General features: G+C 43.6%; 1 protein-coding gene across 2 annotated transcripts in view; it reads right to left on the bottom strand.

Annotated features, from left to right (window-relative positions):
* The window catches only part of LOC133135408 (uncharacterized), a 33113-nt gene extending 9543 nt beyond the window's left edge, over positions 1 to 23570 (bottom strand). Inside the window, exons 1-4 of one of the 2 annotated variants that reach the window (XM_061252385.1) lie at positions 23057 to 23570; positions 22081 to 22226; positions 1239 to 1367; positions 649 to 829 (exon numbers count right to left, since the gene is read on the bottom strand). In XM_061252385.1, coding sequence (XP_061108369.1) covers positions 649 to 829; positions 1239 to 1361 — 304 coding nt within the window. In that variant the 5' untranslated portion in view covers positions 1362 to 1367; positions 22081 to 22226; positions 23057 to 23570. Of the gene's footprint in view, positions 1 to 648; positions 868 to 1238; positions 1368 to 22080; positions 22227 to 23056 lie in introns of those variants that run through there. The other variant, XM_061252384.1, reaches the window with a different exon arrangement.
* Positions 23571 to 24203: the final 633 nt, after the last annotated feature.

Raw genomic sequence — 24203 nt, 5'->3', positions numbered from 1 at the left:
ATTTGGGTTGCAAATGTATTCAGACACCTGTACAGTTAAATATTTTATCGCAACAGAGCTTAAAATAATTTTCTGAACAGTATGATGTATGAAATTTGGTTTTATTCTGATTTGCACAATTCTATCAAAACCACATTTTTAAATAGTCTTTGTGCAGCAAAACAACTCTGTAGATTGAATTGATTGTTTGAAATTATTTATTGAATCATTCTTTTAAAATATGTGGCCCAATTAGCCAGAGTGGCTACAGATACCCTACAAAAAAATTAATCAAAAGGATAGACACATAAAAAAGCCAGAGGCTTATTTGTATTGTGATCTTTTTAGGGCTAGGGGGTTGTGGATAGGGAGCTGGGGATGGCAGGCAGAAAGGCACATATCAGAAGAAGGGATTGAAAAAATAACTGAATAGCCTTAATCAAGTCAAATCTTAGGCCGTATTTAGGTGCATCGTGGGACCCAGACACTGCCTAGATTAGGCTGTCCCTCAAATGTCACCCTGTACTGCAGTGGAAAATCATTTTCAATTATTAAAATGTCAAAGTTTTTGCTAGATACTTCACATTGCATTGCTTGTGTTTACTTTTGCATCACTCAAAGAGACGAAAAGAAAGTCTGAAAGAACAACTGGAGTAAACAGGGACTTACTGAGCTGGATTTTCAGGGACTTGAATTCTTCTTGGATTTGGCTGGCGAGGGTGCTATGCTCACATGTCTGCAGGCCACTGATGAATTCCTCCAGCCAGTTATCCTTGCATCTCAGACAGCTGAGAAGCAGCTGCATAGCGTTGTAGTTGCCTGTGTTTTCTCGCTTCACTTCAATATTCTCCTTGAATATGCAGATAATGCACCAATGATATTGTGACACTGTTCATGTACAGTACAGAGAAGTCAAATCAATGAAACTCAATTGAGTTGAATACTTATTTGAATGCTGTGCACTTCTCCAATAACCTTAGTTATTTGAATTATACCCATGACTGTAAAAGCTTTGAAATGCTGTTCATATAACAAACATTTTAAAACATTTTCCATAATTGATGAATATCTGAAGAGCATAACAGAGAAGTGACTACTATCATTACTTTATATGATAAGAAACATTACACTTGAATAGCATAAGCAATAAGAAACCATAGAAAGTTAAAACAGAGAGATGTGTACATGAGAGCAACAATACAGAGTGTAAAATAGTATTTGAATTGTAGAGAACATAACAAATGGTATCAGTCACCTACCCGTTCTGACTGTGTAAGGCTAGGAAGATGTGGCACAATCTCTCTCACTTTGACTTTAGTCACAATCTTTGCCATATTGCGCCTCAGGTAGCCATTGAAAATGTTTTCTTCCGCATCCTCCATTTCAAGCTGCACAAATTCCATTGAATATTACATATTAGCAAAAAAGTAGAGAACACAAAAGTACATATTTCTTTTGGCCTGCTGCAAAAGAAATGGAAGCATGTTATTTCAATGTTTTTCATTTATATATATATATATATATATATATCTCTGATTTTATCCCAGGTTTTTTCCCAAACCAAAGTGAACTCGTACTGCAAACATTCCTGCTGACATCATGATGAGAGGGCAGACGCATAACCACATAAGTCACCTGAGGCTGATTCTCGCTATTTACCACACCACAGACGCACCACCAACTGAATGCTGCCTATGATGTTGGAGAATAATGCAGTAAGCATATTCTCGCCTTCAGGGCCGTTTTACTGAAGGAGCTTACTGGGGCTTGAGCCCATGGGCCCAAAGTGGTAAAGGGCCCAAAGGAAAGGAAAAAAAAAAAGACAAAAGAGTGAGATACAATTGAGAGAAAAATTTGGACTGTGTAAATTCGGAATTCCCGCCCCTCCCCGGCCCTTCAGTCAAAATGTCAACATCAAAGAAATAACATACATCAAAGTTATGTGTGTCAAGCGGAATATTAACGTTCGCTGGAATTAGGCCCTGAATCTGCTGGCCGCCACAAAATATCCAAGTACGAAAGCGCAAACTACTAAAAGACAAACAAAGCTGATCTGTTGAGCAAAATTCCAAAATGAACCATGAACCTTCACCAAAATCACACGCCTGAAGATGCAACAATTGATCTACTACAGTCAATGAGGGGAGTCCTCAGTGAAGGTCAGCTAAGTTTAATAGAGATTGATGCTAGCAAGTCTTGTTCAGCTTAATTTAGTCAACCAGAGAAACAGCCTAGGCTATGTAACCAATTTAATATCAGGATAAATTACTGTCAGGTAGTACCGCATTTCTTAGTCCGTCATTGTCCTTGCTGCCGCAGATGCAGAGTGACCACCACCTCCACTGCCATTGAGGAGAGCCCAGTCTGAAGGCCAGCTAGCTAGCCTATTAATATTGCTAGCTAACTGTCTAGCTTAATTTAGTCAACCAGATAAACTTGGGCTGCTGATAACGGTTAATTACCTTGCTAAAACTTGCTAAATTACTGCCAGGTAGAACTGGTTTTGTTCTACGATTCCGTCGTTGTCTTTTCTGATGCAACAATAGTTGTACTGTTGTACCAGCATGAAGCCACAGATGCTGACTTACCACTGTCAAGTTCAATGTCGACAACGAGAGGAGTTGCCTAAGCTGAAGGTTAGCTGACGCTACGAATAGGTGTCGACAGTAAACTGATTAAATTGTCTTGGCTGTTCACACAAGGTTTAGTCTGTAGTTACACACAAAACACATATAACTATTTTAATGTCAATAAGTTATTTTATGAGATGAAATGTAGCACAGGGTAACTAGGGCTAAGATGACTCTCTGGCAAGACTACATTTGCCAATAATTGATTTATTAACAATGTTGAGGCTATAAATTTAATCACTATATTCCCTGGATGTCAGTATGGCTGCTGCAATAGGAACTGAAGCATCTGCTATTATTCCAGAAAAATTACTCTGTGGTTGGTCGATAACAACATTATCACTGAGGAAAAAGCGGATACTGATTTTAATAATGTTTTGAATATAAATATGAATAAATATGAAATGTACCTAATGTAAATTTGTAAAAACATTTACAAACTTTTTTGTGTATGTAATAAAAGGAAAAATTATATGTTATCTTCCAGCTTACAGTATTTAATAATCATTACCTAGCTTAAAATAATATTTCAAATAACATGGAAATTTATTCCAACATCTGAAATGCAACATTCTCAGTCCACTTCAAAATCAACCTAATTTCACTCTACTATTGTCTACTACTATTGTATATCTATTCCTTATCCTCTACTCTGGGTATAGTGGAAGGAATGGATCCATAATAGTTTATTTTTCATTAAAAGGTTATGGTTTGTAATATAGCTATGGTCCTACAGTTTTATTGCTTGTCCACTAGGGAGTACTACTCCAATCTAGTGGACAAACAGTGCCACTGTATCTGTAGGACCATAGCTATAATACAAACCATGTTTGAATGAATGAATGAATGAATGTTCGAAAAGTGTGCCTTGTTACTTTAAGGACTTGGCACTGTGGGACTTGTTTTGATGCCAGTCATGCAGTGACTTTAGGGAGCTGTTCAGTCATTTGAGTAGACTGCTCTGTATTGAGTGCACTGAACAGTGCACAGTATGCACGACCGAACAGGCCCTAGGTCGGGGGCCTTGGAAATTGTTGAAGCTCCTGGGCCCATAATGTCTTAATGCAGCCCTGCTCTCCTTGTACATCCTCATATGCGTGGTCTGACCAAGAGTGGCTGCTAGAGAACGATGAAAACAACTAGCTGGCGTACCCTCTGTCATTCCCCAGTGAGGTGGTACCTTACCAATGTGGCCCTCCGGACATGACTGGCAATGGGACAACTGGGACTCGAACACCCAGGCCCATATTTAGAATTCCGGTTCTAACAGGTCCCAAAAAATATCAAGTTAAAATGTGTTTTGAACTCTGTTATAAAAAGTTATGAACTCTGGTCCACATGTAGTTTACTGACAAAACATAATTTCATGTTGGCTTATCTTTTACATCTATACTCACCGAGCACTTCATTAGGTATTTATTAGACTTATTTTTTAGACTTCTACTGCTGTAGCCTACCCACTTAGGTTTATGATGCGTTGTGTGTTCAGAGATGCTCTTCTGCATACACCTGTTGTAATGTGTGGTTATTTGCGTTACTGTCACCATGCTCTCAGCTTTGACCAGTCTGGCCATTCTCTGCTGAAGTCTCATTAACAAGGCGCTTCTATCTGCAGAACTGCTGCTCACTGGATTTTATTTATTGATTCGATTTTTTTGGTTCTCTGCTTTTTTCTTAGTAATTTCCGGGCACTACCTTCTTTGTACCACTTGTACCACTTGTCAAATATTTGCCAATTTGATGATTAAGTACAGTTTGGCTATCAGGTTATCAATACCCTTGTGCTGATTACTGATTCCAGTCTTGAAGAGTTTTTGTATCTGTGTCAATATGTATGTTTGCTGGTAGTGTGGCTTTTCACTAATCTAAATGCAGTGTTTGGAGGTTGTCCTGCTCGGTTGGAGAGCTCTGCGTCTCTCGGTGGCCAGGGGTTTTTGTGTCCCTGTGCACTTTTTGCTAATGTATAAATAATCCTGTTTTGTCAGGGGCATTCAAGACGTAATGTTGTTTTGTGTATTCTAGCCTCCTTCTTCATCCTCCTTCGGTTGTTGAAGTAGGGTTCATGTGTTTTATGGGTTCCATCTCTTTTTAAAGTAATCCTGCTTCTTCAGAGAATTGGATTAAAGGTTGTTTTGTGTGTTAGGGCCAGTATTCCTGCTGTGGACTCAGAGACAGGATGTCTCGTCTTTCATTATCACGTTACAATTCCGGTCCTAGGTAGGCTATAATGCAGTTGGGAGTCTGGGTAGGTGTCCTCCTTGTGCTATGGGAGTACCTATGTTCTACTCGCCTCGTCTTAAGACCACCATAATCTATAGGATGTAAGGTTGAGTTTCCCTACCGTTTGTTTTGTTGGGGCCAACGTAAGAACTTTTTGAAACAGGGAAACGCCTTTGTCCACGCCATTGATGATGCAATCAACGCCGCCTCTCACTGTAATTTAATGGAAATTTAGCCAATACAGTAACAGCCGGAAATACGCAACTGCTGGACCTCACAAAAGCCTCAGGCGCGAATTTCACGGCCTCTTTCTAACCTACGGCTATCCCATGCTGTTCGTTCCAAAAGAGACTCCCATCTAATTAATTTTAAGAACACTCCCTTTGTGTCTGAACCCTTGATCACGGTTCTATTCATTGGGCCTGCTAGTTCTGAAATTATACACATCCGAATACTTGCAAGGACCCGATATTTTATCGGAGATCGCACATACATTGTGCGGTTTTAATCAACTTTGGAGCTAGAAGACGACCGGCTTCTCTTCCTCCTCCACCCACGCGTGAGACGACGACGCCTTCCCCTGGTCAGGCCAGAGACGGATTTCCCTGGTCCCGCCAGAGACGCCCTCCCCCCGGGACAACGGTACCTGGGCACACAGATTCTCCAAGCAAGAAACTTTGCCTGCTGACGACGGTCAGCTATTTGAGACTGGTCGAATATCATCAGATATTCGCCCCCAAGTAAGGCTGCGCATCTGGGCATTAGTTTTGATAATGTTATATACATCGTATCTTTAGATTAACTTTGTGTAACTTTGTTAAATTGTTTCTCTCGTTTACAACATCCACATTATCATCCAATTACATTGTTCTCTCTCTCTCTCTCTCTCTCTCTCTCTCTCTCTCTCTCTCTCTCTCTCTCTCTCTCTCTCTCTCTCTCTCTCTCTCTCTCTCTCTCTCTCGCAAGTACTCTTGTTGCTGTGATTTCATTCATTTGTCTCCTGACCACCCAAATTTTAGCTAGGTGTACGCGCCATTACGCGCTAGAACCATAGGTCCACCATTATAAGGCCCTACCTACATTCTCCACCAATTCCTTCCCCCATCGTCTTCGCCCGCTACGTGTACTCACGTGCACGCGCTCTTTCCCTCTTCCTTTGTCTCCTTCCCTCGCTTTCTCGAGGCGGGCATACGTGTACGCGCATTCCTTTGTCCTCCATCTTTCTTCCCACTTCAATGCGTTACTTTTCCGTCACGCCCTACTTATTTAGCTGTGTTTATATGTTTCTTGTGTTCAATAAACACCCTTCATTGTAACCGGTTGTCCGTCAATGTTTTTCCAACACTAAATCAAGCCAACTAGCTATTTAAGAACTACCTATAAGGCTACTTATAAAATTCTAACTCATATAAGTGGTTGTTGAATTCATAGTATTGATTCAATGGTATGACTGTTGAATGATTTATTAAATCATTACTATTGAGTTCGTTATTAATAACGTAGCTAAATTAAAATAATTAAATGAGACTGACTTTAAAATACGATATTACCCTTCGGAACCTACATACTGGCGCCCCGTGTGAGGAATAGAAAAGTTGGCTTGATTCATGTTCGAATAGCTTAGCCTACTAGGCCAAAGGCGCTTGTACGCAATTGTATTGTGGTGGTAGCTCTGTTCATTGCGACTTGACATAGCTCCGACATCATCGCGAGACTAACGCAGCTTTATTCACCAAGTGACGAGAATTATTTAGTAATTGACATATCGCTTAAATAAAGTTAACGGATTCATAATTAATGGTTATACGTTTTGATTAATTTATTAATCATTTCCCATTTAAAAAAAATAATAATTCTTTAATTTTAAGTGTTTTGCCAATTATTCATAATTTTAACTTTTTCATTCTTCAATTAGCCACTCATCCCTTTTTGATTATTAATCAAATTCTGATTTCAAATTCCACATTGAATCAATTTGAATCGTTAATCACTCCAGGGTGTTGGTTAATTGTCACTGGTTTTCTTTTCCCGTTTTTTGTTCTTTTAGAAGTACATTTAAGATTCACCCGGCCTGCTTAGGTACTGGGCTGGTGTTGTTTATCAGTGCTGTTGCTGTGTTGGTATACACTGTTGGTAACCTGATAGCTGGTTTTGATTCTAAGTGCCTAACCCGGCCCTGTGAATTGATGTTGTGACTAGTCAGTGCTTCTGATTTGGACACGTTTCTGCTGTTGTTGCCAAGCTGGTGCTATCCTTAATCAGTCGTGATAATCAAGCCACGTGCTAGCATTCCGGTGAAAGCTTTTGGTTGTGCACACTACTGTAGCTAGCCAATACGCAGTAGTTTTGGTTGTCTTGTAAGGTGCTGCTGCAACGCACCACACCTCACGTGTTTCATTCAATTTAACATTTTGCACAAATAAGTAACTAGAGTTCGAAATGAGCTTCCGTGCTCCACATGCTGTGGCTATGGAAGATAGCCCACCACCTTTGGAGAACATTTCAATTTGTGAGTTTGTGGCTCAACTCATTCAACTGTCTCGTGAAGACAAGGAGGAACTTGAGCAGCACACTGCTGAGGAGTGTGCAGCGGGAGTGGACAACTTGGTCCGGCTCATCCAAGACCCCTCTCAGAGTGGGCTCACTGTACAAGACACAGTTGGAAGGCTGTTTCTCTTGTACCATAGACAAACGAGTCTGGAGCTTGACACTCTGCATAAGGAGAATAAACTCCTGCGCCAGAGAAATGATAAGCTTGACTCGGAGGTCGAGGAGCTGCGCCATGACCTGAAACTCACCACTGAAGCCTTAGAGGAATGTACTTCCAGGCTTACAGAGGGTGAGCAAAGCCAGAGTGCTACTGGGTCCATTGTCAAAAGACAGGTAAGTGGATTCTCCCGTACAGGGGTACCGGAGGGCCTTGCCTCCAAGCCTACTGGCTCTAGGGAGCTTGCCACATCAGAGGCTCCTCCTCGTTGGGCAGCTTCCCACCCGGAACTGGGAAACCTTGGGACTCGTGCAAAGCATAGGCCCAAACCTAAGCTAACTGCTACTAGCCCTCTTCCCACAGATTGTTCTAAGGCCGACTTGTATTCACTCACTGAGGAAGAGACTGAAGGCTACATACCTGATCCACATTCTCGCTCTAAAGACCCTACTAGACCTGCATCAGTTTCTTCTCTTCGTGTGTCCATGGGTCGCTCCACAGAGCATCACCCACGCTCATCACGCTTCGCCCCCTAGAGTGGACAGAAGGAATATAGGGCTGCCTCGCCTATCTCGTCTCTCTTGTCAAGAGCACAGAACCCGCTTTGCAACCTCATCTCCACGCCGTGTTTCTGCTTCACCACCTCGGAGGAAGGCAGAAATGCCGTATCGCGATTCTGATTCCCCGCATGGTAGGGAATCAAAGTTATCCTATCGGGAACCTCGTAGGGAGTACTCACCATCGCCCCCTAGGCGTAGGGTGCATGGTTCTCGCTCCCAAACCCTAACCACTCAGCGGGAAGAAGAGTCCAGCCACTCTGATAGCGATCACGGAACTACTTACCGACCCCGCCAAACCACTCGTTTCACTGGCGGTCCCCGCTTGAAACAGCTGGATGCACTAGCCAAAGACATCGAGAGATTTGACCCAGAAAAGCAGGATCACAATGTTGAGGATTACCTCAGAGAAATAGCACATAGTCTCTCCGACTTACCTGGTGCGACGCAGAGAGAGAAGATTAAGCTGACCTGGAAGACCACTTCCAGATCAATCCATGCTTTCATAGAGTCCCAGCCTTCCTCAACCCGTGATAGTTATTCTCGACTCTGCAGAGCTCTGATGGAGGAGTACTCTCCATTTGCTGATGAGACATCGGCAACTATCTCCGCCATACAAATCAAGCATCGTCGCAACGAACACCCAAGGGAATTCTATAACAGGTTGCGACATGCATTCTTTCAGGGAAGGAATGCGCCAGGTCTTGTGGAAGACCGGGCCTTCAAGTCCCTCTTCCTGCATAACTTACATCCCTGTGTGCGAACCCATGTCACGCTTATGACGCGGCAGGACGATCCGTCGATGCGCGACATCAAAAAAAATGGCAGAGATGGCATGGGAAACAGTGGTCCGCTCAAATGACAAAAGGGAAGAGGACCAAAGGGTCCTCATAGTTCAGGCCCCCACAAAGGTTTCATTGGAACTGGAGGGATCTGAAGTTCCTGCTCCAAAACCCTCTCACTCCCGTGTCCAGCAAAACCGGCCTTCACATCGCGACAGCGCAACAAGGGGATGGAAGGACAGGCAGTCGAAGAGGGGTGGTGATCGTCAACCGAGGGATGCCCAAGGAGAAAGGAATGACTACCAGTCGACCTACATGGGTAGGGACAGAGAACAGAGGGAATACAAGGGTCGTGATTCCCGCCGAAACGAACAATATAGAAAACAGGAGGGTGGGGCAGGTCCTCAAGCTCCTGTCCAGTGGAAGTCAGAGCTGGCTTCTATAAAGGACACTTTGGCCGCCCTATCAAAGGGTATGGCGGCCCTCTCTAAAGTCCCACCAAAAGATGCTGAAAAGCGTCCTAGAGAATGACTAGTCCGGGAGCCTTCCTCCACACCGGCGAGAGTCTCTCATTGGGTGGGGTAAGGAACCCATAGGTGATGCTGTTTGTTCACCAATTAATGAACAGCCTCATAGAACCCCACCGATCACCCTAACTTACCAATTTTTGCAGTTCCTAGGCGACCTCATCCAGAAATGGAACGCCAAGCGTCTTTATACGGACTGTACCTTGACGCTTTATTGGACACTGGATCCGAAGTTAGCCTGATGTGCGCGGACACCTTTGCAGAGGTCACCCAAATGACACTGTCCACTGGGAGACGCCTTCGGATAGAGGCCTGTGACATCAACATCACCAGCTATACCCAAGACCAGGCTCCAATCACTCAGAAAGCCTGGCTGGAATTCACCTTCCAGGAGATGAAAATTGTACACCCCGTGTACATCTCCAAGGTTAACACGGAACGGATGTTAATTGGCCAGGACCTGTTGGACAGACTGGCCCCCCTGATTGACTGTCATCGCGGACAGCTATGGGCGCAAGTCATGCCGAAGCCCATCAATATGGAGACCACTGGACACACGTCATGTGACAGAGTGGCGGTTGAGGAACCACCGAGTGACTCCCTCGCTCCCACAAATCTATGTGCACAGTTGGCCCCCTCGCTCCAGAAACAAGGCCAAGTGCCCCCTAACCAAGACACCCTGAACAGAGCCGGGAACCGCTGGCCACCTGCTCAAGTTCTGAATGGTCATGAAACCTTCCTCTGTGCCTTAAATAACTCAGTCAACACTGTACAGTCCTCTGATTACCGGTGGCATCCGAGTGGGTGAAACAGCCATACCGGATGCACTCGTAGCTTTGTGGTCAGAGAAATCTGCCATAAGGCAGGAGCTGTTTGATACAATCTGTCAGAACGACCCCTGCCCGACCTTTGTGCAAAAGAGCCATCGGTTATTTTCAGCGGGGTCTCCCCAGACCTCGATGGTAGCTGTTGGTGTTTGCACACTCTCCTTACGGATTGGAAAGAAGGAATTCAGGCACTACATGAGCGTAGTGCCGAAGTTCTCCCATTCTGTTTACATAGGAGCCGACATCTTGGTCCGGCTTGGGGCCCAGATTGATAGGATCAATCAGATGCTGTGGTCTCAGGCAAACATAGAGAGGAGACCACTGACGGGCACACCTGAGAATATGCGCTCAGGCCAGACCATCCCTCAGGCATGTCAAATCGCAAGCGAATTTGACGTAGCCGTTCCCGCCAGAACAGCTGGTGTACCTGTCCGCCTCATGGTTTTAAAGGGACAGGAACCACAGTGCTCCCAAGCCTTCTTTCAACCAGGACCACAGTTCTTTCAGCTGAATTTAACGGTCTGCGGCACACCCCTGCTCGAACTGAACAATCGTTCAGCTTACTTGTTAGTGCAAAATCTGACTAACCACGTCACTCAGATAACAGCCCGAGAGCCTCTGGGCTATCTAATTGACAGTGCATTTCATGATTTTGAGTTGACCATTCCGGTGATTGGTGAGTTGCCAGACTCCCTGATCGGGGACGAAAATGATGCACAAGTGTACTTGTGCGCATCCCACTTCGATGATTTCCATTAGTCCTCGGGGAACTATGCACACAAGCGCCATCTGTCGCATCGACCTAAGTGGAACCAATGAGATGGTAGTACATGCTATTGTCTCTGATCATAGCTCAGCCTTGAGCAATGATGCCTACCCTCCTTCACAAGAAGAACCATACTCTGGTTTTGAGGCTGAAGCTCAGGAGCAGCTTGATAAAGCTGATGCATTGGAGACAGATACCCAAAGGCAAGAGCTCAAAACACTTTTCTATGAGTTCCGAGACATATTCTCCAGGGACTCTTATGACTGTGGTATCACAGATATGCACACCGTCCGCATACCCACCGATCCCGGCGCACAACAAACATTTGTACGACAGTACAAGATCCCTCTAGCAGCCTTTGAGTCCATTCAAGAGATTCTGGACTCGCTGTTAGAAAAGAAAGTCATCCGGGAATGTAACTCAACGTACAATTCCCCATTGTTGCCGGTGTTGAAACCATCAGGTAAGTGGCGTCTCACTATTGATTACCGGCAGCTGAACAAGCAGGTTCCGCTCTCCCGCTGGCCAATGATCCATTTGGACCAAGAACTAGCAAAGGTCACCAATGCGAAGTACTTTTCCACAGTGGATGTGTCAAACGGCTTCTGGACCATGAAAGTGGATCCAGTGGACCAGTACAAACTGGCTTTCTCGTTTGGCAATCGACAATTCACGTGGAACCGGTGTCCATTTGGCTATTCCAACTCCCCGGCGGAGTTTAACATTTTCCTACATAAGGCCATGAGCGATGCGGCTGCGCGCGGTAATCTAATTTATGTTGACGATATCCTGATGCGTAGTCAGACATGGGAAGCCCATCTAGCGGAGATCCGTCACATGCTCAATCAACTCTCCTGTGCGGGCGCCAAACTGTCCCTGACAAAGGGTCAGTGGTGCCGATCCAAGGTGGAGTACGTTGGACTCCTGGTTGGAGCCAATGGTGTGGAACCACAGTCCAGCAGGGCTCAAGCCATTCAGGACATCAAGTCACCAACCAATGTGTCGGAACTGCGGAGCTTCCTGGGGATCTGTAATTATTCTCGACAGTTCATCGAGGACTATGCAGAGATTTCCAGGCCCCTGACTCAATTGCTCCAGAAGGACCAATGTGTGACCAATGTGTGACCAATATCTGTGATACCACAGTCATAAGAGTCCCTGGAGAATATGTCTCGGAACTCATAGAAAAGTGTTTTGAGCTCTTGCCTTTGGGTATCTGTCTCTCGCTACGGTGTGGTCAGTAGAGCACTTCCGGAGCTACATCGGAGGGCAGAAAATTATCATTGAGACCTGCCACCAACCTGTGTCCTTCCAAAATAGTCAGCGACTCAGAGAAGGCCGAGTCTCCAACAGTCGCATCGCAACCTGGATGATGGCTCTGCAAGGCTATGAGGTTGAGGTGAGGTATGCTCAGAACCACAAAATGGCCCTGGGCCAAGGGTTGGCGGAATGACAACATTGCATTGGTGAGGGTGAACCTCACAAACTCCCCATGATGACAACAACTGCAACACTGCCATCGAACCATCACTATTTTGATGAGAATGTTTGTCGCGGTCTTCCAAAAGTCTATGTGGACGGGTGCTCATTCCATCATGAGGGCCAAGTCCAAGCCGGTGTAGGTATAGTTTGGGCAAACTACTCTGTCGATGAACCCCAACAGTATCAACTTGGACCCAAGACTAGCCAGTATGCGGAGATAGCCGGTGTGCTTATCGTCCTACAACAGGCAGCTCGGGCTAACATTCCAGAGTTAGTTATCTGTTCAGACTCAAACTACGCGCGGTACAGTTTTGTCTCTCACTTCCCAGTGTGGAAACAGAATGGTATGAACAATGCCAGAGGAAAGGCCGTGAAGCACTCAGAACTTTTCTTGACTGGTGGCAAACTTGTCAGTGATCGTGGCATGAGGGTATACTGGAAAAAGGTCAAGGGGCACTCTCAAGTCGCAGGCCCGGACAAGGATGGCAACGATGAAGCAGATCGGTTAGCCAAATCCGGCGCGTTAGATGGTAGCCCTTGGCAGTTCCAAGAAGAGTGGCTCCCAGCAGTGGACACCTGCTCAGTGAACGCAATCACCCGCAGACAGGCTCGGAATGGTCAAGACCAACCAGACGACAGTCACCAAACCGTGTGTTTGGGTAGGAAGCCCGGCGACGCCGACCTGGTCACCATGCAAAAACAGGATCCGGTGATCAAGGCCATTTACCGGTTCGTGTCGGATCCTCTGAAAGACCCCATCTCAGCAGAATCGCTGGAACAATCCGGCGATCTGAGGACATTGTACAATCTCAGAAAACATCTGAAGATTGAAAAAGGGTTGTTGGTGTACACCCCAAATGATCAGAAACCTCCTTGATGGGTCATTCCAGCTGAGCATAGGGGAGTGATGATCGTTCATGCTCATGACGCACCCTGTGGGGGTCATAGAGGCTCCAAAGCCACCTATAAAACGCTCCAACAGGTGGTGTACTGGCCATTCATGGCTAAGGACATAACAGAATATGTCAGTGGTTGTCTAGTCTGTTGCCAGTTCCAGCCATCACAACCCCTACACCGAGCTCCTCTACAGAAGAGGGGAATCGCGTTTCCCTGGTCGAACCTCCAAATAGACTGGATCGGCCCCATTCCGAAATCCTCAAGAGGTAACAAGTACCTCCTCACGGTAACTTGTGCCTTTACCAAATGGGTTGAGTCTCTCCCTGCCCCTAATGACACGGCTGAAACCACAGCCATCTTGCTGGTCAACCACGTCTTCAGCCGTTGGGGCCTTCCTTCGTCTATCGACTCAGATCGGGGCACTCACTTCACAGCTACGGTAATGACTTCATTGTGGGAAATGCTGGGTGTCGAGCCAAAGTTCCACATTGCCTACCACCCTCAGTCATCCGGACAGGTTGAGCGAGCCAACCGTACCATCGTTGGCATGCTGAGGAAATACGTGAAGGCTAATGGCAAAGATTGGGACGTGAAACTCCCTTTGGTGCTGATGGCCATCAGATCAACTCCTCACCACTCTACCGGAGTTACCCCGTTTGAGATGATGACAGGGAGAGAGATGACTCTTCCCCTACACCTCCTCTACAGGCCTGAGGATGTGAGTGTGGCTTCAGCATATGCTACCCACCAATATGTAGCAGACCTGCAAGCACACCTCAGGGCCACCTTTGCCTGGGCTCAGGGAAACCTCGAGGCCAGTGCTAAAGGACAGAAGGCCTTTTATGACAAAAGGGCGACCGAGAGTGAATATCAGGTTGGGGACAAGGTACTGTATTTCAACTTTACCAAACCCATCGGTACGCCTAAAAAGTTTCTCCCAAACTGGTCTGGCCCTCATGAGATTGTGGGAAAGCTGTCACCGGTCGCTTACCGCATCAGGATCTCAAAGCCAAACCAAACTCCGGTGTATAAGTGGGTCCATGTTAACCAGATTAGGCCATATAACCCTTCAACCCTCCAAGGGGGGTCTCATGACTAACTGGTAGATAGGCTCCCTCACCACTAATGTAGCATGCTACTTACCCCTCATATACCTTCCGTTCCTGGGCATTAATCCACTTCAACCTATATCCATTCCAGAATGCACCTTGAGTGGATCCTTGTGATGTTCCTGGTCCTTCGGACAGCACAGTCCGACGAGGTGGTGGAACCAGGACCTCCTACTGGCATCGTTCTCCAGGATGCTCCTGGACTTATTCTAGTAAATTGCCACCTCTACACCCAAAGGGTCTATGTCCGCCTTGACCCTCAGGACGTCTACCAGAAACACATGGATGCGCCCAAGGACCTCCCCTCCGATGGGAGGGATCTGAACAGCCAAACCCAAACAACCCTGGAACATGCTCGCCTGACTACTGTCCACATCTTGGAACAATTGCAGAAGTTCCTAGTAACTGAAGAAGAACTGGGGGGGACAAAGCGTCAGAAGCGATTCCTAGGGGGGTTGTTAACTGCAGTTTCTGCGATTGGGTCGTTGTTTTCAGTTGGTCTCTCTGCTGCTAACTCTGTTAGTTTGAGCACAATAAAAAGGCAGGTGAACGACCTGAAGCAGGAGATGCCAGAGATACAGCAGAAACTGTTTGTCCAACAGCAGCAATTGCAGGGTGTTGGTAGGACTTTACAAGGTACCATACTTACAGTCAACAGGCATTCAACACTTTTGAATAGTACTGTCTATGCCCTCAGCAAGCTGTCCCATATTGTAGAGACCGAAACCTCTGTGGTGCGTATGGTCAGGGATCTTATGTCCGACCTCCTAAGGGAAGTCAGCTCCTCAGTGAATAGCCTGAGTGGAGGAACTATCCCTTCATACCTCGTACCCCTCAGTATGGTTGAAAGTATTGTACAGTCTGCTACCACCACCACAGTTCAAACTTCACAGGTTCATTTGGCCTATAGCCTGGGTAGTGCCATCCCTATATACGTCAATCCAGCAAAACTAGAGATAGGATTCATCCTTAATCTACCTATTATAGAAAAGCAACATATCTATCGCCTTAAGTCTGCCCTCAATGTAGGCTTCTGGCAGGATGACATACATGTACATATCAAAACACCACCCATGCTAGCCTATCATGAAGATAGCCCGACACTCTACCTTATCCCTAACCTAGACATGTGTACTCTCACAAAAGACATTCACTGGGTATGTCCTAGCAACCCATTCATTAGGGATACCACTGAACACTTGTGTGGCCTTAGAGTCGGTGCGTCTTCAGAAAAATGCAGGGCTAGCATGACTATAAAGGATGATGTTGAGGAAACCCGCATAGAGAGAGTTGAGGCTCGGTGGCTTGTGAACACCCCTAAGCAGGAGATCACAATGTCCTACGACCGCCACGATACAGCCACAAGGATGAAGCTCCCTAACCAAACCATCTTTATTACAGTCCCCCAAGGGACTACAGTCCATATTGAGGACACTGTCCTACACTACCTCAATCCTGAGAGATATGAGACAGAAATAGAGATGGTAGATGCCTTTCGAGGCTACACACTCGATCTTGGTGACACCCTTCGACAGCAACTCCTGTCTGAAGGGACCAAAACGGTCCAATTCAGTTTGGATCAGTCTGGACTCCAAACTACTCTCCTCAGTCCAATAGTCAGAAGGTCATCTGATCCCTGGAGTACTATTAGCGGAGTCGCGTTTGGACTTCTCCTGGGTGGCTGGATCATTACTGCGGGTGTGGTACTAATTCTCTCTAGACACATTCAAACCTTACACACTAAAATTGACTCCCTCACCAGAATCCCTGACCGATTTAAACGCAAGCCCTGTGGTGTTCTTCCTTTTTCACCCAGGACTGCAGGAGACTGTGTTGAGTGATAGGGACAATAACCCCCTACGCACTTCACCCAGCCCTAGAACTGCATGCCTTTGTGTACTAACACATATAATCTCAGGGAATATGTAACCAACGGTCAACAATGTATTTTGATATGTACCTTTGTTTTGTTTCTTTGCCTAGTATAGCCTACATAACCTCAATTGCCCAGATGTTAGCAGTTTGTAATCTTTGCCCAGATGTTGCAAGCCTGTCATGTACTGTGAATGGACTTTTGTGTCCTCAGGACTGATTTGAGCTCGTCCTAAGGCCAAGGGGGGATGTTGGGGCCAACGTAAGAACTTTTTGAAACAGGGAAACGCCTTTGTCCACGCCATTGATGATGCAATCAACGCCGCCTCTCACTGTAATTTAATGGAAATTTAGCCAATACAGTAACAGCCGGAAATACGCAACTGCTGGACCTCACAAAAGCCTCAGGCGCGAATTTCACGGCCTCTTTCTAACCTACGGCTATCCCATGCTGTTCGTTCCAAAAGAGACTCCCATCTAATTAATTTTAAGAACACTCCCTTTGTGTCTGAACCCTTGATCGCGGTTCTATTCATTGGGCCTGCTAGTTCTGAAATTATACACATCCGAATACTTGCAAGGACCCGATATTTTATCGGAGATCGCACATACATTGTGCGGTTTTAATCAACTTTGGAGCTAGAAGACGACCGGCTTCTCTTCCTCCTCCACCCACGCGTGAGACGACGACGCCTTCCCCTGGTCAGGCCAGAGACGAATTTCCCTGGTCCCGTTAATCCCTGGTCCTGTTAATTCCCTGGAGCATCACAGATTCTCCAAGCAAGAAACTTTGCCTGCTGACGACGGTCAGCTATTTGAGACTGGTCGAATATCATCAGATATTCGCCCCCAAGTAAGGCTGCGCATCTGGGCATTAGTTTTGTTAATGTTATATACATTGTATCTTTAGATTAACTTTGTGTAACTTTGTTAAATTGTTTTTCTCGTTTACAACTTCCACATTATCATCCAATTACATGTTCTTTTCCGTCACACCCTTCTTATTTAGCTGTGTTTATATGTTTCTTGTGTTCAATAAATACCCTTTATTGTAACCGGTTGTCCGTCAATGTTTTTCCAACACTAAATCAAGCCAACTAGCTATTTAAGAACTACCTATAAGGCTACTTATAAAATTCTAACTCATATAAGTGGTTGTTGAATTCATAGTATTGATTCAACGGTATGACTGTTGAATGATTTATTAAATCATTACTATTGAGTTCGTTATTAATAACGTAGCTAAATTAAAATAATTAAATGAGACTGATTTTAAAATACCATATTACCCTTCGGAACCTACAGTTTCTTCGCTCGACTCAAAGATTACATTTCTCGACCGTTTGGAGGTACTGAACCCTGCAAGCTTCATCAGTGCATTCACCGAACCCTTCGTAATTGCAAAAATAAAATGTGATTTCTTCAAAACATAGGTATATATTTCATTGGAAAATAAAATATATACTTATGCTTTTATCGAACCCCCTGGGGTTCGATCGAACCCAGGTTAAGAACCACTGCTCTAGGGTGTATCCCTTGTCTCTATGGATGCCCCCAGAAAATATCAGTGGTTCTCTCATGTCTTGTGGGTAACATTTAGAACCCAACAAGGTCATGTTTGGTCCTCTGCTCCCCCATTTTTGCACCATTCTTTGCAAACTCTAGAGACTAGTGTGCGTGAAAATCCCAGCAGATCAGCAGTTTCTGAGATACTGCCACCAACAATTTTACACGGTCCCAAGTCACTTAGATCACATTTTTTTCCCATTCTGATGGCTGATGTGAGTATTAACTGAAGCTCCTGACCCGTATCTATATATATTACTTCCACTATACTATACTATGCTATACTATACTATACTAACATATTACTTCTTTTTTTTTAAAATTGTGAAAATGTATTGAACAATACTATTGCAGGCAATGAGAACAAAAAAATCATTCCCACAATTACATTTTAAAAGTATGGCTGATAAACAGAAACACTGAAAATATCATATTTTTGGAAAAATTTTAATATTTATTTTTTGACTTTTGCATAACAGGAGTTTGAAGGCTCATTCCATGATTGTTGATGCTAAACAATTTGTTTAAAGTGGTTTGAAGCAATATTATTCTGCAAAATTACTTCTGATGGTCAGTTCCAGTATTTAAGGTAACACAGACTTTGAGCAGTGTCACACTGTTAAACACGATGGCACGATGGAAGGAGCTCTCTGGGATTGTTCGTAAGCCGGTTGGTCACTTGATGAAAAGATTAATGGTGACAAAAGTTATGACTTGGCCCGCTCAAAGTCCAGACCTTTATCCAATTGAGCAAATCTGGGATTTGCTGGATACCAAGATAAATAAATCGAAATAATCTCTTTGGAATGAACGAGTGAAGAAATAAAAAAATATGTGAACGATTAAATGCAAAGCAAAGGGTGGCCACACTAGATATTGACTTTTTTTCTCCAAAAGAGACCATTATTGTTGTTTTCACAATATATTGTTTTCGGTTGACTTCTTTTCATCTACATGAACCAATATTACATGAAATAAATAATTGAATAGTACTTGGTTTCTGATTTATCTTCATTGTGTTAAGTGTATACTCATCACTGCACACTACTGTACATGACGTATGCATTGCACTGCTGCCACACAACTGGCTGATTAGATAATCACATGAATAAGTAGGTGTAATAAAGTAACAATATTCATAATAAAGTGCTTTGTGAGTGTATACTGAAGTTGCATTAGAAGATACACCTTACAATTCATAGTACATTAACTTCTTTAATACTCTTATTTCTTTGTATAGATTTTCTGTGCACACGTCCTATAGGAATAAAACTATACACGTTTGTCCAAAACAAACAAACAAGCAGAGTAAGTGTAATGAGAGTTATCAGTTAAACTTATTTTAACAGAAAGAAACTCAAACTGCTTAGTTACCATTGTAGATTTTATTACAGCTGATGTTTGCCGCTGTTGTTTTCCTGATATTTGAGTATACCTGACAAATCAGGAACAGCTGAGATGCTACCTGTCCAATTACTTTTGCCCCCCTAAAGGACTCTGAATAAAATGGGTGTAATTCCTACACGGATCACCCAAGATGGATGTAAATACCCAGTGACATTCTGCACTTTGACTTCATTATTTCCTTTCAAATCCAATATGCTGAAGTACAGAGCCAAAAGAACAGAAATTGTACTGGTGTCCGATTACTTATGGACTGTACTGTATATGGTTGTTGGCTGAGGGCTACTGACATTTTATATATTTTTAAATAAAATCAATCAATTACACATACATTATGTAAAATCTAAAACACAAATAACTGTTTATTCATGGAACAGTTGCAATAATAATCATAAAATGTGGACATCATTTTGTGCTTTTAAAAATGCTTAAGAATAATGTATTTAATTGATATAAAACCATGGTGTGATCACTCAAGTCTAATGGATTTTCTCTTTATATGGTTCATGTTTTGGTTGCGGGGCGGCACGGATGGTGCAGTGGGTAGCACTGCCACCTCACAGCAAGGAGGTCCTGGGTTCGAATCCCCATCGGCCGGGGCCTCTCTGTGTGGAGTTTGCATGTTCTCCCCGTGTCTGCGTGGGTTTCCTCCGGGTACTCCGGTTTCCTCCCACAGTCCAAAGACATGCAGGTTAGGCTGATTGGAGAGTCTAAATTGCCTGTAGGTATGAGTGTGTGAGTGAATGGAGTGTGTGCCCTGTGATGGACTGGCGACCTGTCCAGGGTGTATTCCTGCCTTTCGCCCAATGTATGCTGGGATAGGCTCCAGCCACCCTGCGACCCTGTTCAGGATAAGCAGGTTCAGATAATGGATGGATGGATGTTTTGGTTGCAATATCTATCATTATGGTTTTTTTTGTTGTTGTTGAGGCATGATACTCATTTTTAGTCTGTGTAGTACATCGTTTTATATGGCGAACAGGATAGGTATTATAAGCCAAGGCTTCAGCGTATACTACAAACATTTTGGAATTGTACTTTTTTTTTTTTAAAGTCATTATACCTTAAGTACATAGGAAAAAGATTAGGTCACATTACTTGCTCATATTAACACAAACTGAAAAAGCCTTAACTTTTGAAAATTATTGTAAATATTAAGAGAAACATGGCAGAACATTTCTCTGCTCATTTAAACAATTATAGATGATAACGGCTTACTAGACTTCCAGCAAGCAATCTGGTGCATGTTGATGTAATATTTGTGTAGTGACAGAGGTGCAGCCAATTCAAGCTAAATATTCCTGTGCTTGAGATTTCAGAACAGAACATATACCAACCTCCACAGTTGAAGGTGGAAACTACGTACTTCCGTAATTATTATATCTTTACACATAATACTATGCAGGGGAACAATGCAGCCCCTATCCTAATGACCTTCAATGATTTATCTCAAGAGCATAAACACTGTTCTTACTGACGTAGCTAACTGACCAGAGACTTTGAACTCAGGCAAGGATTCAATCAACTCAGCTTGCCAAATTACTCTAAATGAGACCTCAGATGGAACAGAACCAGCAAAGGCAGAGAGTTCCACAATCAGAAGACACTGCACTTTCACGTCTGTGGGAACAGATGAGCCCTTATTGCCCTGTTTTGCAAAGGCCCAGTGTTGGTGTTTGAGACGACACCCCTTTTCCTCAACAGTCAAGGAGCCTCTCCCTCATCAGACATCATTTCTGTCTCCCATTCTGAACCATTACAGCTGGCCTCATGCACCCATATGAGATACAAGCAGCTACGCAACATGTCTTAAGCAGCATGAAGGAACAAAGTTTAACAAGAGTGTCAGTCTGATCCAAGCAGCTGTTCTTCCACTGTCAAGCACTTCCTCAGACATGTTTTTCAATATAAACATGTAAATGAAGGCATCTCAACCGTGTATATACCGTGTATATGTTGCTGGACAGAACAGAAGCATAAGTGGGCGTGGAAATGCTGAAACAGGTTTGCAGCTAGGAAACAATCACCGACTGTCCTCTACACCTATAGGTCACTACAACCTCTGGCAACCTGTCTTGACTGGTTCAAGAACACAATTTATTTTTAATTACACTGGTGACAGTCAACGATTAGGCCTATCTCTGACAAAATGGTTAAATGCAGTGTTAATAGCCAAAGCAAACGCGACGCTAAAAAAACAAGCAAGACACAGCAAGATATTACACTGAAGTACTACATATAACATTGAAACTGGAACTTGCAGCACGCGATAATGCTTAATTGAATATAACTCCTCCGTCTCCCTTTTTACTCGAAGGCTATGAGGCTATGGTTAAGAATTAAACGGTGTCCTCAAAACGACACGTATGTGAAATGTGAATAAAACGCCAAAACAATATCGTCACTATATAACCAACTTTTTGAGACAAACCTTTTCTTTCTTTTTTTAAGTGCCAACTCGTGTCAATGCGTGTTCAATCAGCGATGTTTTTAAAGGTCATCACATGCTATAGTGAGCACTACAAATGTAATTGTTCCCTACTTCAATTTCAGACATTATGTGCCAAACGGAATAATATTCTAAACAAATGAAATACTTTTCTGACGAGAAACTCTGGCAATTAAAATATTAGATAGTCGGGAAAACTTTTTTTGATTAATTGTCGGTATGTATTCACCTCATTTTGCAGTTTAAACACTTCCAATGCAATCGTCCAAAGCTTTAACTGCATGATATACGGTAAATATTTCTCACCTTGTAAGACTAAGGACAAGCCAGGCGAATCCGTGCCCTCTTCTCGTCCTGCACTCTTTACTTTCGCTTCGTCTGCTTTTCTTATAAACTCAGCCCTCTGGTGCCGCTACGTCTTGCTGGTCACGTTGCTTTGTACAGCAGATAGCCTGTGTAATAGGAGTAGGCATAGTCATAACTGCATAATCAAAGTACGTGTGTGTATATGTTTGTGCACGCACACACACACGTAAGCAAATAAAGAAATAAAGAAATAAGCAAATATAAAATAAATGAAATTCAAACTTAAAAACATAAATATATTTAAAGTTAGGGAAGCATATTCTTGTGGATTTGTCAGATTAAAAACATGTCCTTGAATGGTCTTCCTGCAGTGGGGCTGGGACATTGTAGGTTTCAATAATGTTTTGTGTTTGTTGGATCCGCTATCAAGAAAATAATGGCTGGATCAACTGTTTTGGCCACATTCCTCCTTGTAGATTTCTTGGTTGGTACTGTAACAGGAGTGAAGCGAACAAGCTGAGTTTTGTACACGGCCACAGCTGTTGTATAGTGTTTCATGTTGCACTTGTAGACTGTATGTCCTCTTGTGTTTTGAAGGACTTTGACAGTTTGAAGTTATTTCATAATGGTGAGCTGTATGTGCAGAACTGAGAGACATGTCTGTTTGTGGGTAAACCTAAACTTGGACTTGGAGTTGGTCCAAGACAGGTGAGCCATGGCCTCTATCGCTTTCTCTCTCTCTCTGAACTTTGTAACACCTGTAGCTGATAGATGGCAGTATGTATGTATGTATGTATGTCTGTGCAGTGAATGTGTTCCACACTTAAAGGAGCACCGTCACGCTTGTTTCATTGAATCTTATTTAGATTAAAAGATGAAATTATGTGTATAGGCATTTTTTAAATCACTGTCAGTGTAGCCGTTGCCTAAATATGGGGCAAAACAAACATGTCCAGTGGGCGCTTTTCTTAGTTACCTGGTTTATGTTTCCCATTACAGTTCTCCATTGTCCTCCCCTGTTATGTCTGCGTCTGAATGTTTACCAGTCTAGTCACTCCCCTGTCTGCGTGTCCCACTATTCGGGTGGTTACGGTAGTTTTCAGTTTTTCAACTTTTTTCTAAAAACTCGCGATTCTTACTTCCTGCTTTTTCTTGGTAGTTAAATGTTGTAAAGCACTATTCGTACTAACTACTACTAATCTAGGTTTCCGATTAATACACTTACTGTCTGTCTAACTAACTAACAATCACTTTTATTGGGTAGTTTAGAAATATTCACGTAACTAACTCACTAACGCTATCTCTTAGTATTTCTGCACTGTTCTGTAACTCCGCCTCCCTATGCTATCCCTGATTACTCGTTTAGTTTCAGCGAAGTGTTCGCACCTGTCTCTAACTATCACTACGTCTTCAAACTATGCAAATGTCTACTCCCTAATCCGGAGCCGTATGTTTTACATGTTTTGTTTCGTGCATCCAGTCCGCGTTTTCGTCTCCCTCCCGTTATTATGTTATTACCCTATTATGTTTCCCCACCTGTTGTCTATTTGTTTAGCCCACCTTGTTCTCTGCCCCGCCTAGATTGTCACCTTCCCTCTTGTATTTAAACCCCATTCTCAGTATGCTTCTTTGTCAGAACGTTGATCTTAATAAGTGCTGATTGTGTGTAGCCTTGTTATAGAGATTCTTGATAGACACCCCTTTGCCTTGACTTCCGTACCTGCCTTGCCCTCTTGTTTGTTTGCCCATCTGATCTTCTGGTTTTTTCGACGTGTTATTTTGTACTTTTTGACTACGAGTTTGTTTTTGCCCTTTTGTACCTTCGCCCTGTGATTTCCTGGATTTTGACCTCTCGCTTGTTTTTTCGACTATTCTTTTGCTTTTCGTTCTTGGCTTTGTACTGGATCTCTTGGCTTTTGACCACTGAACATTAAAACTTCGATTTTTGGATTATCCTGTGGTCTGCGTCTGGGTTCTCTGCACCGTACATAACACCAACAAAAATACGGTGAAGTTAGTATACAGATATCATCCTACCTTGGCTAGCCTGAGCGATATGAGGACAGCCTTACACACATAATTTAAGCATTTAATCCAAATAAGCTCAAGTGAAAAACTCTGTT

The sequence above is a fragment of the Conger conger genome, chromosome 8 (assembly GCF_963514075.1).
Source record: "Conger conger chromosome 8, fConCon1.1, whole genome shotgun sequence".
NCBI classification, from domain to species: Eukaryota; Metazoa; Chordata; class Actinopteri; order Anguilliformes; family Congridae; genus Conger; species Conger conger.
Note: the sequence above shows the minus strand (reverse complement) of the source record. Positions and strands in the feature narration are given on the sequence as shown.